This window comes from Protomyctophum parallelum (assembly GCF_964188405.1).
Source record: "Protomyctophum parallelum genome assembly, chromosome: 9".
In the NCBI taxonomy this organism is placed as follows: domain Eukaryota; kingdom Metazoa; phylum Chordata; class Actinopteri; order Myctophiformes; family Myctophidae; genus Protomyctophum; species Protomyctophum parallelum.
The window spans coordinates 35729340-35747417 of NC_139706.1; the positions used below are offsets into that span (position 1 = coordinate 35729340).

At 41.3% G+C, this 18078-nt stretch overlaps 1 protein-coding gene across 1 annotated transcript; it reads left to right on the plus strand.

Moving 5' to 3' along the window:
* Window positions 1–1254: 1254 nt before the first annotated feature.
* kpna4 (karyopherin alpha 4 (importin alpha 3)) lies at window positions 1255–17949 on the plus strand. The gene is made up of 17 exons (XM_083773578.1): window positions 1255–1501; window positions 3064–3108; window positions 3281–3370; window positions 5372–5401; window positions 5669–5721; window positions 6079–6174; window positions 7106–7191; window positions 7970–8056; window positions 8184–8353; window positions 9101–9145; window positions 10655–10786; window positions 12700–12828; window positions 13391–13495; window positions 14367–14438; window positions 15188–15350; window positions 15451–15545; window positions 15640–17949. The coding sequence occupies exons 1-17, from the start codon at window positions 1433–1435 to the stop codon at window positions 15736–15738; spliced, it is 1566 nt and encodes a 521-aa protein (XP_083629704.1). The 5' UTR covers window positions 1255–1432; the 3' UTR covers window positions 15739–17949.
* Window positions 17950–18078: the final 129 nt, after the last annotated feature.

An 18078-nucleotide genomic window follows, 5' to 3' on the forward strand; every position in this document is an offset into this window, starting at 1 on the left:
ACTGCCGTATCTCCTCATTGCCTGCACCAATCACTCCCACTTTTCACACAGGCATTGACCATATGAGGGAGTAACGAAGCCCTTTTTTCGATTTGACACATTAATGATTATTAATGAATTTATTAGTCAATTAAAAATGCACCCGGGCGCAGTACCCCCCACGGCCACAAGGGGGGGGGGGGCAAATATCTCACAACGGGTAAGGGCTAGTCTTTACAAACACCTAGGTTTTTGTAGAAGGCTTTGATGTGCTCTACACCAAAACACCCAGAGTGGGAGGGCAGTTTGTTAACCAGCGTTGTTGCAATGTTCGTAAAGAAGATGTTTAAGTAGTTGGCTATTGTCAGTGATGAGGGTGTCGTTCGATTTGATGTTTATGTTTGTAAACCTGGTTTTAAGTTTCTGACCACAGCCTAGTTGGTTGTTTAGTAAAAAAGATCAGACTTGCAAGATATGGGGAAGCCTTTGGTTGCTTTGAATGCCAGCAGAGTTTTGTATTCTGTGCGGGCAGCGACCGCAGCAACACACTCTGTGGGTTGGGTAATTAGTTGACTGACACTATGCAGATCACAGAACCTACTGACATTAGTATTCAATACAAAAGGATATAGGCCTATTTTTATACAAATATGCATGCATATTTTCTTGCCACATGCATCTGTTTACTGCTGGTGGCTGGTAGCTCTGTTCCATAGCCCTAATGCTTCTAATGATTCTTCCTGCAATGCAGGGCAGAATCATAGAAGCATTAGGGCTATGGAATCAGAGCTATGCTGGTGGTAACCTGGCAAGTAGGAATAGGATATTATATGTTATTTTAACTTATTTAGACAGACAGATGCTAGGTTTGATACTAGCCATGGTTCTTGACTCTCGTATTTCATACATGTCATGATAATTATCATGGCAGTCATGTTTCAGGGCTAGGTTTGATACCTTCTATCCTAGTTATTATGTGTAGCACTAGTTTTTTTTTTAACTTTTATTTACTTGACTAATTTCCACTTTTCATGCCGATCTTGCGCTTGACTTGATCAATAATAAAATAAAAACATAAATAAATAAAAAATAAAACACACACACACACACACACAAACACACACACACACACACACACACACACACACACACACACACACACTGTTTGTAGCGCGCCCTGGCGCTTGTCCGTATAAAATGTATTGTCATTATCCGCAGACAGACCAATGAGAGGAAAGGGGGAATTCCCCACCCATCTACGACACAGCGAACGTACCACCACCGGCATTCCCAGTATGCACCGCGGACACACCATCAGAAAATAGTCCGGGGAACCAAAAGGGCTGAACTGAAGAACAGGGAACCGGATCAGGGGAAGCTCGGTACTAGGCTAAAATATAATTACGTTAAGTTAATAAAGAGTTATTGATTGAATACAATCAACATCGCAGACATGGCTGACAACGAGAAACTGGACAATCAGCGGCTGAAGAATTTCAAGAATAAGGGTCGTGATTTGGAGGTAAAGTATCGGATGGATCTTTAGCGCTATTTGCTTTTTTGCTCCGGGGCTTTCATGTATTATACATCGCCGGGCGAGCCTTTCGTCGAGTCCCTAGACTAGTAAAAAATATAAAAAAATGACGCATGTTGAACTTGTTACTTTACTCAGTTGCATTAACGTCTTTATTTTGTCTAACCAATGGCTCGCACCGCGACGAAGTATATTGTAAAGGATCCCGGCCGGGTTTCTCTGTGACGTCGCTTCTAATTTATAGCCGATATGAAAGTTGTCTGCACCCACCCAGCCCAGGAGGCCAGGCCCTGCTCCAAGCCATCCTGTAATGGTGGTATCATCGGACCAGAGACCCAAGGGTCCTGGCGATCAAATAACAACACTTCAAACTCAAACGGTTTCATAAAGAACACAACGTAACGGGCCCAAGGCCTAAAACTAAGTGAACGTCAGATCAACCCTTGTAGCTTTTAGCTGTGCTCTTACGTCAGGCCCACAGGGGGACCGTGCTAACGTTGCTAACGGTAACTCAAGCATGTCATTCGCGGGATCCTCTTCGGCCTTTTAATAACTTCCCTGCTGCAACTTATGATGTTGGAATTATGTGTTGTTTAAATGCACGTGGACTAGACTTTTGAGATGTTGTTCAACTAAGATGATTTGATGCCATATGTCACATGAAGCTACTTTGAATGCTAACGTTTGCTAAAGCTCGCCGCTGCTCTAGGGCTTGGTTGGTGATGGTGCTGCTGGTTGCAGTTCCACCCATCCCCCGTCTTTCACACCAAAAACAATGGCGGAATCCAGCTAGCTAGCCTCTTAGCTACACTGCTACCTGGGATTTTAAATGGTCTCTTTACTGAATTTCGCACCGTTGTCAATAAATCCACCAATAGTTTATTGTTAACGTTTTACTGTGAACATGGTTTATATGGCCACGGTAACCTTACGTAACATTACATCTATAGGTTACACCATAACCACAGTTAATTAGGCACGTATTTTCTTCACTAGTTGATCACTTGGTTCTCTAGTGAGGTACACGCCTAGAAAAACGCATCAACACGATCAAGACTAGTAGTGTTTTCTTGTTCCAAGGCAAGGCAAAAGATACGGTTAGCTAATAAGTAAAGGCATATATCTAAACAGATGAATACATATTTATCACGATTCCCACATAATATTTTCTTTGCATAAACTTAACAGCACCCATGAATGTGAAACACGGATGGTATAGATTTGTTTTCTGCACAATGATATTAGGCCAGTCATTTGTAGATGTGCATGATATATTCATATCAGAAAATGGGGAGGTTGTTATATCATAGTAAGCCAGTCGCAGTAACCCAAGCTGACGCATGTTGGAAGTTTGTTTAGTGCTGTCATAAGCTGTATGTGGGCTTGCTGATTTCAAATCCTAGGTATTAGCAGGAGGCGAATGGGAACCCATGTCCTCTTACTGGACTGGTGGACCCCATATATTAATGTCAAATACACTGCCATTTATTCTGGACATGTTTGCTGGAAGTGTCCAGTTGCTGGAATCTAACATAATTTATCTCAAACAGACTATGAGAAGACAGAGGACTGAGGTGGTTGTGGAACTCCGCAAGGTAATTTTGAGTTAACTTCATATTGTCATCAACTGAAATAAATGGTAGTCCTAAACAAAGACTCTGCTCTTTTGATTACATGCAGTAACCACTGGCTAATATGGTTGCATGATCTTTCTTGACTGGAAAAAGCCACATGTATAAAGACTCGTGTTTGCTCCCCTCTTCACAGAACAAAAGAGATGAACACCTTCTTAAGAGGAGGAATGTGCCCCATGAGGACATCTGTGACGACTCTGATGCAGATGGAGATTTCAGATCGGTATGTTTTCTTTGTGTTTATTAATGTTCAAGTTAACGTAAATTATTTTATAGTATTTATACCTTTGGAATATGCTACTGGTGAAGCAGATAAGAACTTAATTGTCAGAGATATTGTCCCTGTGATTGTGGCAGAAATGTAAACAAACACTGCATCGTTTTAGTTTTGGGCACTTTATTTTCTTTTTAAATGATCATAGAATTATGTATCTGATGGTTCAGAAAAATATATTGTATTGTCACAACGGGTTTGCACTTTGCAGGCGTAAAGTGATTCAAATTATTTTTTATGCAAGCGTCGCCCGTTTTCAGGGAAGGGGAGAATGGCAGCGAGAAGGGAGAGCAAGGAGAAGAAAATAGTAAAGAAACGGGCCAAGATTAATTTGACAAATATAGCAGTTATATACTGTGTATATTAGGGGCAAAAAGGTCCACGGCACATAATGTAGTCTGCATGATTGGCATAGGTAACAAATCCACAAAGGTAATCCAACATGGGGGCATGCCATGTCATGGTGGTTGCTGCTACTAAGAGTTCTTTGAACAAAATGAGAACTCAAATTTAAAAACTATAGATCTGGTTGTCTACTTTCACCACTCTGGCACATGCTTACCCCTCCTATACAAGTACAGCTTTTGACTTAGATGTGAACTTTAACATTAATGATATGATTACCAATACAGGTAGTACAGTCAAAAGTTTACGCTAAAAGGATAACACGAAAAGTCTGTTTCCATTGTGGTCCTTGAGCACTTGACAATTTTAACTCTGCTTTTAACACATTGTTGACCATATAATAAAACCAGGTATAGTTTTAGGGCTCATTGATTAATTGTACTTTTTGCAAACTTAAGTATTCAATCAGAGGTACATGGATAACAGAAAAAGCCTTGTTTCCATTGTGGTCCTGTGTATTCAATCCATCATGACATAATTATAAAGACATACAAAATTATAAAGACATACAAGATATCATTCAATATTAGGAGCATTACAAGTATACTTGACTGTACTTCGGAGTATAAATAAAGGTGATGATGCTTACAAAAACAACAGTAATTTATTTTGGCACACTTGAAGACTTGTCTAGGTCCAGTTGCAAATTGCAGACGAGTGCATCTGTAAAGTGCCCCTTATGAGCCAGCAAGTGAGATCAATCCGTCATAGTACTAGTGGTTGCCTAACAGGTTGGCAGGCCTGTCTCAATTCTATCACAATTATTTCATAATTGCAACATTTTGAGCAATTTAAATCATTATTTCCACAGTGCTGTGCTCTTTTGTTTTTATAAAATCATCTTAAGCCCAAATAAGGTCATGGTTTTAGTTCTTACTTGCTTGGACATATCTACCCAGTCAGTGAGGAAAATGATTGTTGTGGATGACAACGATATGGTCTGTTTTGACCATAGTGAATTGTAATAGATTATTGAATTCTGTCATTGTCGGTAATGTCTTTGTATATTTCAGAAGGCTTTGTGTATTACGTCATTTGTCATATCTTGTTCCTAAAAGGCAAAGACAAATGTATTTTTTTATGCCTCCATGTTCATTGAGAAAAGGCCTATTTAATCATTAGTCACAATTACTTGTAGGACAAGGACAATCATCAACACAAATCGTACAGTTTGGTTGGGTTCAACAAGGAAATAAGAAGAGTAGCTTGTTTCTCTGCATGTGTTGCACCCTCCCGGTGAAACTCCTCACTGGCAGGTGAAACTACGCATGATGGTTGTCTTCACCCTCCCACATGACCAACCACTATGGGTTATCAGTGACAGGGACTACATGGAGGAATTGGCATAATGATTGTTTTGGGAGAAGAAAATAAATTTAAACAATAGTACCAGCACTGTATGTTTTGTCTTTCAGGTCTATTGAGTTGTATGTAGGCCTATGTACTGTATATAGACTTTTGGACTGAAGCTATGCATTTCAGTGAAGTTTGACACAAAATATATAGAGACTGATTACTGACCAAGTCTGACCAAATCTTTTTCAGCAAAACACCTCACTTGAAGCAATAGTACAAGTAAGTTGGATATTTATTATTCAGTTTTTTTACTCCATTCCCTGTGTAGTGCTTACATAAGGGAAAATAATCACAAAAGTAATAGCATCCTCAATGTAACACATTGCAATGGCAGTATTGGTATATAATTTATAGAGCTAGTAAAGTTGAGCTTAAGCTTTAGAATCTAATTCTGAGAGGTTTATGCGGGCATGATAGGACAGATTTGTGATGGTTGACAATGCTCCCTCCATCTGCTGTTGTGTTAATGGTGGTGTTTACTTTCAGAATGCCACCAGTGACAACCAGGGGGTGCAACTGAGTGCTGTTCAAGCTGCCAGGTAGGAACTCAAATGGACCCATTACACGTCACATCTCGTATAGAACTTTATCTCAATTTGCACCCACAATTTTCAGTAGTCTGTGTAATTCAAACGTTTTTCCTGTTCTACTGAACCGAACTATAATGCTGTCAGTTGGACATTGGGCCATGTTCTACGTTGTAGCTGGTGCTGTGTAATAAAGAGATTGTGTCCTCCAGACAGTCACTCAAAGTGTTGTGAACAACAGCAGCATACACGCTTCAGACACCTCAAATATTCCTGTATGTTATTGGTCCTCTGTGTTCATATTGTATGTGTCAAGACTCAAAAGTATTATGAATTTTCTTACATTTGATTTTGTTTCCTTTTTTGTAGGAAGTTGTTATCTAGTGACCGTAACCCTCCTATAGATGACCTGATCAAATCTGGGATCCTTCCCATTCTGGTGCACTGCCTTGACAGAGATGACAAGTACGTTTGTAATTATACCCGAGCAATGTTGCACCTCCATATTTAACACTTTTGTGTGTGTGTGCTCAACAACAGTGTCACTCAAAATTACCAGTTTAGTAGTTTGGGTGTTTGTTTTCTAAATATTTAACCAATGTAAAGTATCAACAAGCTTGTAACTAAATAATTACCGTACCTTAGAACAATTGAAACCGGTTACGGTATTTCTTTCTGGAATAGATATCTTCTGTGATTTGATATATTGCGATATGTTGTCTCTAATTTTCGGAACTTGCCTGACTTATTTGCCTTTGCCTACCCTCTTAACAGTAGTTATTGCAGAGGTTCTCCGTTACCTAGGCCTAGGGGAGAACCTTGGGGCTTATATTGACTGTATGTAGGTAGCTGGTTTATATGGGACGAGTGACGCTAATCACTTTACTCCAAGGCTTTCTCGGATAGTCCCTAATTTGATTCTTATTAGAATAAGATTCTTCATCTTGCTTCTTGCGTTATTGCGCTAATGCTCAACCACTTCTCTTTATTGTACGCCCACTTACATAAGGCGATGTCATGCTGTGACGTCACGCTTCCATGCTGGGCCTGAGGTTCTGTGGCAACAGTAGTTAGTGTATTATATAGGTGGCATTTGTAAAAAATATTTAGTTTATTTACTGAATGCACTAATAGCCACCCCCAGTTTTCTCTTTTTTTTTGTCGCAGAGCTGAAGGTATAGAATTCTTTACCAGTCTTGTGAAGTTGATTTAGTCTGTGCTTAAAACTCAGGCAGATGTGCTAGTGGGGCTTAGCCTGACCTACATTAAAGTATGTAGTATTTGCATAAGTACAGTTATGCAAGTGGCCAATTTTCACTTTGTATCGGGTGACAGAAAATAAATGACTCATCAGCTGTACTCCAATCTAACTCGTCTTTTCTATTGTCCTCTGCAGCCCCTCTCTACAGTTTGAGGCAGCATGGGCTTTGACCAATATAGCGTCGGGTACCTCCGAACAGACCCAAGCTGTTGTTCAGTCCAGTAAGTACCGCCTAGGTGCCACCCAACAGTACTAGCTGGCCAGGTGTCAAGTATAATAATAATGATGATAACCCATTCTGGATGGGTGATTTCATTTTAGCATTATGTTGCTTATGCTTTAGCTATTGAAAAATAGCAGATTTACAAGCTCATAGCGTGGCACCGAGTGCCGTGCTACGAGCTTGTAGATCTGCTATTTTTGAAAAATCTTCAGAGCGAATGTTTTTAACAAATCTTTGATTCTGGGGGGTCCCTGGAACAACATATTTTTACATGGGAGTCTGTGGCCAAATACAGATAATTCTGGGGGTCCTTGACATGAAAATGGTTGAGCACCACTGACATAGAAACAGGGTTTTCAGAAAACTGTTAGGATTTAGAAGCCATTTTTAATCAACCTCAGTCCAAAATGGGATAAACTTACAAAAAAATGTGTATGTTTAAATTTACACTTACTGTAAATTACTCTTCATGTGACCACCACGCTCTGACTATAGGTGCGCTACCTGTTCAAAACGTATCAAAATAACAGTAGTAGCCTTCATCAGTGTCCACACTGATGAAGGCTGGAAGTCTTGGTGTGTGCGACCCACTACCGTTATTTTGATACTGATACTGTACAAATTAACTAGAGTTTCAAATGGGTCGCTAGTTGATTTCGTTGGATAGCATTGTTTTGATAACCTGTGTCAGTGGATTAGGCCACACAGACTCATTGTGAGAAAAGCTCATTGGGATATTGAGGTAGTAATCTAAATGATGCGATCTCATCCTGTAGATGCTGTGCCACTGTTCCTGAGGCTGCTTCACTCTCCTCACCAGAATGTTTGTGAGCAGGCTGTCTGGGCCCTGGGCAACATCATAGGTCAGTGATCATTCTGCATGTCCTGTTAAAATTTGGAGTTTATAAATAGATTTTTCTCTCGATTGAAGGTGTAATCTCCATTTTTGTGTGTGTGTGTATTTTGTATAACACGTTTTCACTCTTCTAGGCGATGGCCCCCAGTGTCGAGACTATGTGATCAGTTTGGGTGTTGTCAAGCCCCTGCTGTCATTCATTAGTCCATCCATTCCCATCACCTTCCTTCGCAATGTCACCTGGGTTATGGTCAACCTTTGCCGCCACAAAGACCCCCCACCGCCCATGGAGACTATTCAGGAGGTAGGAAACGGAGAGGAGGCTAATACTTCCTTTGTGCTCCTTGCACTTTTATGTTTTGTTTGTTATCAGTTTGTGTAATGTTCTGTTACCATTGTTTGTTTCTGGCTTTAGAAAGGTGCTCTATAAATAAAGGTTACTACCTGTTGTTTATACTAAGATGAGAGAGTGGCTGGCCTGTGTGATAAAACCTGGGAATAGTGGTTTTGCCAGTTCTCTAGAATGATTTTCATTCTCCATAACTGGGAGCACTAGCCGGGATTTGTATGCACTTTAATAGGAACAGGGACAATACAATAATGTATAGACATGGTCTTGTATTGGCCATGCAGCTTGCATAATTATGTGCTTTGTGGTGGGATTTTAGGGCCATATTGATGACTGCATGTTTCCGTCGCATATCGATGCCAATCAGAAAGTTCAGCTTTTATTTGTATTTCAAGCGAATAAGCGTGAACATGTGACCTAAATGTGTATAGTGGAGCATGTCAATTTTAGCATGTTTTTTCAGGTGTTGTGTATTTATTCTGTTGCTTGTGGGAACTGCTTCAGGACAAAACGTACACATTAAATTAACTTTTGGATGAGCCGATACCGTGCAGTGGAAAATCTCCAATAGTGTGCTATACATTGGGTCTGCTGCTGCTCCGTCTTCATCCCACTGTCTTAAGCTATGATGAAGACCTCCATAGCAGCTGTTTTTACATCCACTTGGTGACTGATCATCTTTCTCTCCCTCGTTCCTTTCAGATCCTGCCAGCTCTCTGTGTGCTGATCCATCACACCGATGTCAGCGTGAGTACACTCTCTGCATTAAATGCACATCTGTTATTAATCATCTAGTGATGCCTCAGTGGTATCACTAGATTTAACTAATAAGTATCACAGAATACATTGTGGGAGTAGTCTTGTTCGGTATAGACTTTTCCATAGTCACGATATTTCTGCCACAAAATGTAGAGTTTGACAATATAGCATCCATAATGGAAATCATCGGACCCTACAAACCCCCGCAAGCTCAGACCAGCCGACGCAGGGAGGCTGGAAGTACCTTCGCTAAAAACACCGGGACAACACTCCACATGTTCCAAACTCTTCTCCCTTCTGGCTCAAACTATGGAATGCAGTTAACCATAGCAATCAGAACTGCAGACTCGCTCCCAATCTTCCGCCATAGTCTGAAAACCCACCTCTTCAGACTCCATGTTAACCCATAGCACTTGCCCTAGCCTTGACGGCCTACAGGCGTATGCATATGCTCAACTTATGTTGTCAACTTAAATGGCACTTCATGTAGACATAGCACTCTATAGTGTATAACTGTATATGCATAGTTTCATTATATAGAGACTGTTAGGTTCTTAGCTTACGTATGATTCATGAGGACTATTTTTATGTATTTGATGTATTACCATGTCTTTTGCTTACTGTAGATTGCTCTGGATTAATACATATGGTGAATTATGTTAATGTTCAGAGAAAATCACAAGATGCATTCATCGATTTGCAACAACCAGGAAATGGGCTACTGTAGTTACAAAGGAGATATTTCCGTAATCTATTTTTATTATGCCAGTGTTTTTGCATGATTGATGTCAGTGTAGAAATATTTTGGATTAGTCAGGAATAATTAAGAGCTTATTAATCAAACTGTGCTTCGATAGCTCGCTATGTGAGAGTGCTCTCTGGTGTGAACATACAGAAGCATTACGTCAAACACTCGCAGACAAGGATTGGCTGGGCATGTCACGTGGGTGCTTAGTCCTGCCCTCCAGGCACGTGATATAAAAGGCCCGGGAGACCCGGACGTATCTTGACTATACTGACTTCGTCCCAGAATTGACTTCTGAAGAATAGACAGAGGGCCCTTCTCTCTATTTTTGCACGTATTTTTGCTTTCCCTTTGTTGGCGGCCCACTGCTCTAACTTAGTGTTGATGCTAGCATGCGGTAGCCTATCTAGGGGCTCTTGTCAAGCCCCTGCCCCAGCGGTCCGGTTCCTTGGAAGACCACGTACGAAGCTGCGTGGCCGACATGACCTCCAAAGTGCTGCACACCCTGTGCGTATATTGCCTGGGCCATACCCATGAATATGACTCCATCCACAATCCGGGGCAGTGTGGATCGTGTGACGGCGTGGCAATGCGCTACCTGCGGCGCAGGCTGCAGGGCGGACGAGGCCCATCACTGTGGCCTTAGTGTGTTGCGGGTTTCTCTCTTATTTTGTATTGGTCTTAAAATCCTTTTGTAGGATCATTTTGGAATAGGAGCTTCATTTTTCCTGACCCATGTTTGCTTCTTCCAGATCCTGGTGGACACTGTGTGGGCTCTGTCTTACCTGACAGATGCAGGAAATGAACAGATCCAGATGGTCATTGACTCTGGCATCGTTCCTCACCTGGTACCCCTGCTGAGTCACCAGGAGGTCAAAGTCCAGGTATGGAATGAGGGAAGGACTTAATAATAATATATTGCATGCATGACTTCCTACGGGAGCCAAACAGAATACAGATGTGTTGTTGAAGATGAGCCATTATATTAGGCAAGAATGTTAATGGTAATAACATGTGATAAAATGCCAGTAAACTAAAGCGATAAATTAAACAGTATTGCAGGTGGTACCATACAGGTTGAAAACCCTGTATACTGTACTTAGTTGGCTGGGGTCGGGTCCCCCATGAATATACTATACTCGGCCCTCCTTTTTCTCTTTACACCAAATCTCTTTGCAATAAATAGCAGATCTACAAACGCAACACAGTGAGCTTGAAGATGTGCTATTTTCATGAATGCTCTTTTGTTATGACATACCCAGTTTAGGAACACCAGAGTTCATGTTAACCCATTTTTGGAGGGAACCCCTTTTGGTGTTTTGAGCATTTATGTTATACTTTAGCGGTGCCGCGCAAAAAATCGTGAAAATGGGCCTCAAATCTTTGAATATATATTCTTTCAGAGTTTCAGTTTTAATCCAATCCACCTTATTTATTTAGCACGTTTCAAAACTCAGGGTTTACAAAGGGGTTTTCTGTACAGGAGAAACACTATAGCTACCACACATAACAAACTACAGCAAGAAAACAAAGTACCAAAAAGTGAAACAACTGAGACAAATCACAAAAGTACAAGATGCAACAGCGTCACAGTGAAACAAAACATTTACAAGGACCGAAGAAACTCAAGCGGGATTAAAAGCCACGGTATAAAGGTGGGTCTTAAGGCGAGATTTAAAAGTCTCGATGGAAGGGGCCAATTTGACATGTTCCATAATTTGGGGGCTACAACAGAGAAGACTCGGTCGCCTCTGGACTTTACGCTGGTCTCCTTTGTGACCCTGAGATTTAGCTGGCCCTCAGACCGCAGTGACCTTGGAGGAGTATAAACCTCAATAAGGTCAGACAGATATAGAGGAGCCAAACCATTAATTGATTTAAAAACAAACAATATAATTTTAAAATCAACTCTAAAGCGTACACGGAGCCAGTGAAGGATAGCGCAGACTTGATTTGTCTAGTTTGACGCCAATGTTGGAGACCACAGGTTTCACATATGGCTGCAGGGAGCCTAGGTCAAGTGGGAACGATACCAGGACCACTAGGTCCAAACACTATAACCTCCGTTTTACTTTCATTGACACTTAGAAAGTTTAGAGCCATCCATGCCTTGATGTCACTTAGACAGTCAAGCAGAGGTGTCGGAGCCGTTTCTGTCCTTTTTAAGGGTCATATAGATTTGCGAATCATCTGCATACAAAATCTTTTCTTCTGGGGTGTCCCTGGAACAACATATTTTCAGATGGGGGTCGGCAGCATATTACATATAAATGGTGCATTTTTTGGTGCATTTGTTTTATTTACATTGTGCATTACATTCACCCATTCAAACACACATTCATACACCGATGGCTGCGGAAACCGTGCAAGGCACCAACCAGCACATCAGGAGCAATTAGGGGTTCAGTTTCTTGCTCAAGGACACTTCCACACTAACTCTGGGGGAGCCCGGGTTCGAACTAGCAACCTCGCGGTTTAAGGGCTACCATCCAGCTACTCTACCCCTGAGTCACCACCGCCCCTAAAGCTAACATGAGATCCAAATTTTGGGGTCCTTGACATGAAATATTGAGAACGACTGATATAGAAACATGAGGTTTTTCAGAAAAATAAAATTTAAAGACATTTTTTAAATTTCAACGTCAGGCCTAAATGGGTTAAAAAGGCATAGTGGTGTCCCTACAAGACGAGTAAAACAATGTGTTACACAGACAAGAATGGCAACACTGAGAGAAGACCTGTTTGCATGTGTTTTGTGTATTATTATAATAATAGTACTGTCTCTCTCTTCGTCCAGACTGCTGCACTGAGGGCTGTAGGGAACATCGTGACTGGTACAGATGAACAGACTCAGGTTGTGCTCAACTGTGACGCACTTGGCCACTTCCCCTCTCTACTCACACACCCCAAGGAGAAAATCAACAAGGTAAATGTACCCTCGTCTTGCTCCAACACATGCATAACCTACATCATCTTAGTAGCAAGAAGCCTGAGCTATTTGGAAGTGATGAAACCAGAGACTGGGTACTGCTTTGAATGTTGTACGAATGGGTTTAGCTGGGGCAGACAGCTACTGTTAGGTGCTTAACTCATCGAGGAACCAGACGGAGAAGAAGAAAAGAAGAAATCCTGGATCTCGCGTTAGCGTTAGTCAGTGAGAAGGTGGGTGGTGGGTGGGGTAGTCTGTATGAGTGTCTAAATGTGTGTTACGACTGGGTGGTGGTCAGAGGGTGCTGAAGACTCATGGGTCTATGCTGACATCGGAGTGCATCTGAGGCCTGTCACTGAAAGAAACAGAGGCTTCTATGCTCGGGTGACCAGGCCAATGATTAGAGCCTCAAGATTGCCCTCGCCCCACCCACAGTGCCGTCTCTGCAAGGTCTGATCCAGCTCAGGCACTGAAACATTCCAGGAAAACCTATTTCAGTCATATACTGAATGCAGTACAAATGATTTGTGCATCTGTATTCTCTTCTCCTATCCTGCAGGAGGCAGTGTGGTTCCTCTCTAACATCACAGCAGGCAACCAGCAGCAGGTGCAGGCGGTCATTGATGCCAAGCTTGTGCCCATGATCATCCACCTGCTTGACAAGGTGGGTCTTTCTAGCTTTACTTTAATTACAAAAGAGCAAAACAATCATGTTTATGTCAGCAAACATGCAGGCATGTACACTGAAACATGAAATATTGCTTTAAGAGCTATATTGCAGAGTGTAGACTTTAAAATAAGGCAGGTACAGGATAAAATGATCAGAAAAGATGGATGAATGAATAGATGAATGTTTAATGCAATGACAATATACTTCTACTTAACCTTTCCGATGTGTGGTCTATTGATTTTGACAATGCATGCAATTTGTCTATTTCATTCATATATTGCACATTAATATATACCTTCATTAAAAGCATTATTTTGTTTATATTACAAGTCATTAATGTATTGAACTTACTTATATAATATAATTCAATCAACATTGCCTGAATTTCATTGCATGGTTAACACGTCATTGATTATTGAATCTTGTTTGTAAACCCAGATCTTTCTCTTTAAACTTTCAAAATTAATCCATGCTTTGAAATTTATTAAAACAACAATAGCTTAATTTGGACAGAAGAAAGTTGCATAAATTCAGTGTTGGAATAGATTTTCATACCCTGAAGAAGACCGTGCCAAGTTGAAACGTTGGTTGGTTTACACTTAATTTAAATAAATCCTGCATTGTGACTATGAGTGTGTGTGGCCTTTTTCTTTACCTTCTATATTTATTTATCATGGTCAGCAGCATCTCACCAACACTAGTGTGCACCATTCTCATTTTTGTGGACTAGATCTTGATGTCACAATGAAATCTAATGGCTTCCTAACCAAAGTACCAAACCAATGTGGTCCTTTAAATTCCCATGGGAAAGATGTGAACAGCATATATAATGTGGTTAGCTAATTTTGAATTAATCTCTTCCCAGGGAGACTTTGGTACTCAGAAGGAAGCAGCCTGGGCTATCAGCAACCTGACAATAAGCGGGAGAAAAGACCAGGTATACTAACTGACCCTCACATCCGCTCCTGTCCTGGACAATTGTTCTCCTTTCTTTGTAACTTGGTACTCCATGCTTTCTGGTTCATTCTCATCTGGCCTTTTCCCTTACCTCACACCACGACCATCTGTATTTATGCTAGGGGCGGAAATGGCTAGGTCCTGACAATTCCATTCCAATTCAGAGGGTCACGATTCGATTAATCCCGATTAATTGGTCTACGCTATGATTTGATGAATCCTTATTAATCACTCACTGTTAATCACTCAGTCACTGTGTGACTAATAAACAAAATGCTTTCTAATGATCCATAATGAAAACCGGATCTGGATCTGTGTGACATTAGCATTTAACCACATTAACCATTATTTTATACTTTAGCTATTGAAAAATAGCACATACACAAGGAGCTTGTAGATCTGCTATCGGGAAAATGTGTACAAATCTTTGAATATATATTCTTTCACAGCGAACATTTTTAACTCAAATCTTTGCTTCTGGGGGGTCCCTGGAACTAAATATTTTCAGATGGGGCGTCCGTGGTAAAAATAAATAAATACTTTAATACTACCGGTACTTATTCAGCCCTATTTACGCGTTAGCGATGGCACATTTACAAGGTCACAGTGCATCGTGAGCTTGTAGATTGGCTTTTTGAAAGATTTTGAGCATTTTTACCTAGGTTATAAAGTCGCCGTTTGCATTGGTCAATGATTGATTGCTGCACGTGTACTCCTCACTCGCAATAGGTGGCGCACCTGATTGAGAAGAAGGTAATCCCTCCATTCTGTAATCTGCTGACCGTGAAGGATGCCCAGGTGGTGCAGGTGGTCTTGGACGGCCTTAGCAACATCCTCAAGATGGCTGACGATGAGGCGGAAACCATTGCAAACCTGATTGAGGAGTGTGGCGGTGAGTTGAACCACCTGGTTCCCTCTTGGGATTGGTGTTTTAATATTCGGTTACCTGAAAAATCATGTACAGTATGTTAAATGTATTTTCTTTTTCTCAGGTTTGGAGAAGGTGGAACAGCTGCAGAATCATGAAAATGAGGACATCTATAAATTGGCCTATGAAATTATTGATCAGTTCTTCTCATCTGACGATGTAAGTTGGACAAGAGATATTGGAAAAACTCTAGTAACTAGTATAATAATGCATGCTAATGTCATGTTTGTTTTTGTTGCTTTTTTTCCTTCAGATTGATGAAGACACCAGCCTGGTTCCAGAGGCCATCCAGGGTGGGACTTATGGCTTTAACTCCTCCACCAACGTGCCAGCTGAGGGATTCCAGTTCTAGAAGGCTTCTGGGGGTATTCTGGAGTTTTGTTCGTGATGCAGCACTCTGTTCAACATAAAAAATTAGGAGAGAAAGAGCGAGAGAAAGAGAGTGTGAGAGAAATTAGATCCATTGTGCTTGGCTCGTGGGATCCATGGCTGCATCTTATCTGAAAGAAAAAAGTGTGGATTTCATTTGGAATTCCGGGGAACCAGCCCAAATGAAGTTTGAGATGGCGAGTGGGTGCGAGTGAGAATGAGTGACTGGCTACATGTTGCAAAAAAGCAAAACATCTACATCGAATGCGTTGAGACATGCCGACATAACTTCTGCGTTATTGGAGCGGTCTACTAAAAACTGAGAACTATTTCAAATAACAACATAGTTGATGTCTGCCCGGGGAGAACCAAGGACATCCAAAAAGTCAAGAAACCTTGAAGTGTCATGATATGACACATCGGAAAACAACGAAAACAGTAATTGCGAACTAAGCCGAACCATATCACAATTTCCACGGTCCTCCGACCAGAGAGGGCGCCATCCTCAATGTGCCCCTCCCCCAATCGGCCACGCTATCAGACATGTGTGTGAATGGACCCATTGTGTATGAATGTCTGGACTCAGTGCTGAGGAGCCAGGTTCATCTCCTCCAACCAGAGGACTCAGTGCTGAGGAGCCAGGTTCATCTCCTCCAACCAGAGGCCCTGACGGGGCATCTCCCTCGCCCCCCCCACCCCTCTCCCCCGATGGACGGGGCCAGGAGTCCAGCTGCGCGTGTCGCATGTGCGAGAGAATGGACGGATGAGTGCTGTGTGCTTGTCTGCGTGCGTGAGTGGGATGTGTGCAAGACTGGATGAGAACGCATGCAGAGGAGGGAAAAAAATACAACGGAAGAGAAACAAAATCAAGAAATGCATACGTAGGAGAGAGCCTCTGCCTTGAAAGCAGACCAGCTCTACAAATCCCTGAAAGGAAGAACTTTGGATATGACAAAATCGATGTCATTGTCATCACAAGGATTTATTTTTATTAAGTTAGTATTAATTGACACTGGACAATGCTATTGGCAGGCATGGAGCAGCGGTGAATTGTATTAAGGTGCATTTGGTGGCTTTTGGGCTTTCTTTTTGCCTCCAGTGTGTTCCTTTTATTTTTTTTATTTTCAGCTTTTAGTTTCATTGCTTGTGTAAAGGTGATTGACATGGATCATATTCCTACCCTCGCTCCAGAACCCTAACCTACACACCAGACATGGGCCTGATGCTGTGAAATCGACATCATCACTATTATCAACCAAATGTCTTGAGTATTCCCCTTGCAGGATTTCATGTTATTGAATTTTACTTCAATTACAGCAAAATCACTGCTTTGCGGTATTTGTTGCCATAGCTTTGACTTATCACATGGGGGAGGGGGGGGAAATGAGAATGGCCATTTTACGTAGGTTTGTGATTCCTAACCTTTGCATGTAATAAACTATAGCACAGTTCATTTTTAGGATATTTTAGTTTCAGTAGACTGTGTACACAGTGTATAATTTTCATTTTTAAGTAAAACTGTGCTGTTTAAATGTTACATGTCTCCTGTTCCCTTCCCCTTCACTAGTTTCCTATCTGAACAGTTTTGCACATGTACTGCAAAGTGAGGCCTGACGCCTTCCTGGAAGTGCTGGATGGTTTCATAGGCCTGCCAGCAAACTACAATATGCATAAATCAGTCACAATCTTTGTTTATCTAGAGTAATTCATTGATGCTTTCTAGGTATACTTGAGAAAAATTTAAGATTATTGAAGATTTTTTCTTCCTAGGAGCAGAAAGTCTGCTTCTTTAATCTATGCTAGGCTAAATGGGAAATTTTACCCTCTTCTCCAGGTTAATATAAAGGGTTCCCCACATGCTGACCTAGAGTTACCCTTCCTGTTTGCTCCGTTTAAAAACAAGTTTGCTGTACCTTGCAAGTCCTTTATCCCACGCTCCCTGCCCTTATACCACTTAGGTGTCCAACCTTACCTTCTCCCATCTTATTTGTGTTAACTTCAAAACACTGTAGTAATGGATTACACTTGTGGTCATAACCTTCTGTTGAACATAGGGTATTTCTTTTGCAGCATTCCTTGTTAGCAAAGAGGTTTCAAAACTAAAATTAAGAATCTGAAAAAAAGGTTTGCTAAATCTGTTGGAGAGAATACAGGACAGGTTGTCTTTGAAAATAAATAGTGAAACCCAAATCGATTGGCCTGTATGTGTGTTTTGTTCCACATATCATGAACATTTCTCCGTGTCCTACAAATCTGAGCCTCTTTTTTTTTTTACTGGCAGCCAACAGAACCATTTGAATGAATCCAAACTGCAGCGATGCAT

What these genes read in the sequence shown, in the direction of transcription:
- kpna4 (XM_083773578.1), top strand. Translation starts at nt 1,433, where the DNA reads ATGGCTGACAACGAGAAACTGGACAATCAGCGGCTGAAGAATTTCAAG. An exon ending in AGTGCTGTTCAAGCTGCCAG is followed by an intron (nt 5,722 to 6,078) that starts GTAGGAACTCAA and finishes CCTTTTTTGTAG; the next exon opens with GAAGTTGTTATCTAGTGACC. An exon ending in TAAGCGGGAGAAAAGACCAG is followed by an intron (nt 14,439 to 15,187) that starts GTATACTAACTG and finishes CACTCGCAATAG; the next exon opens with GTGGCGCACCTGATTGAGAA.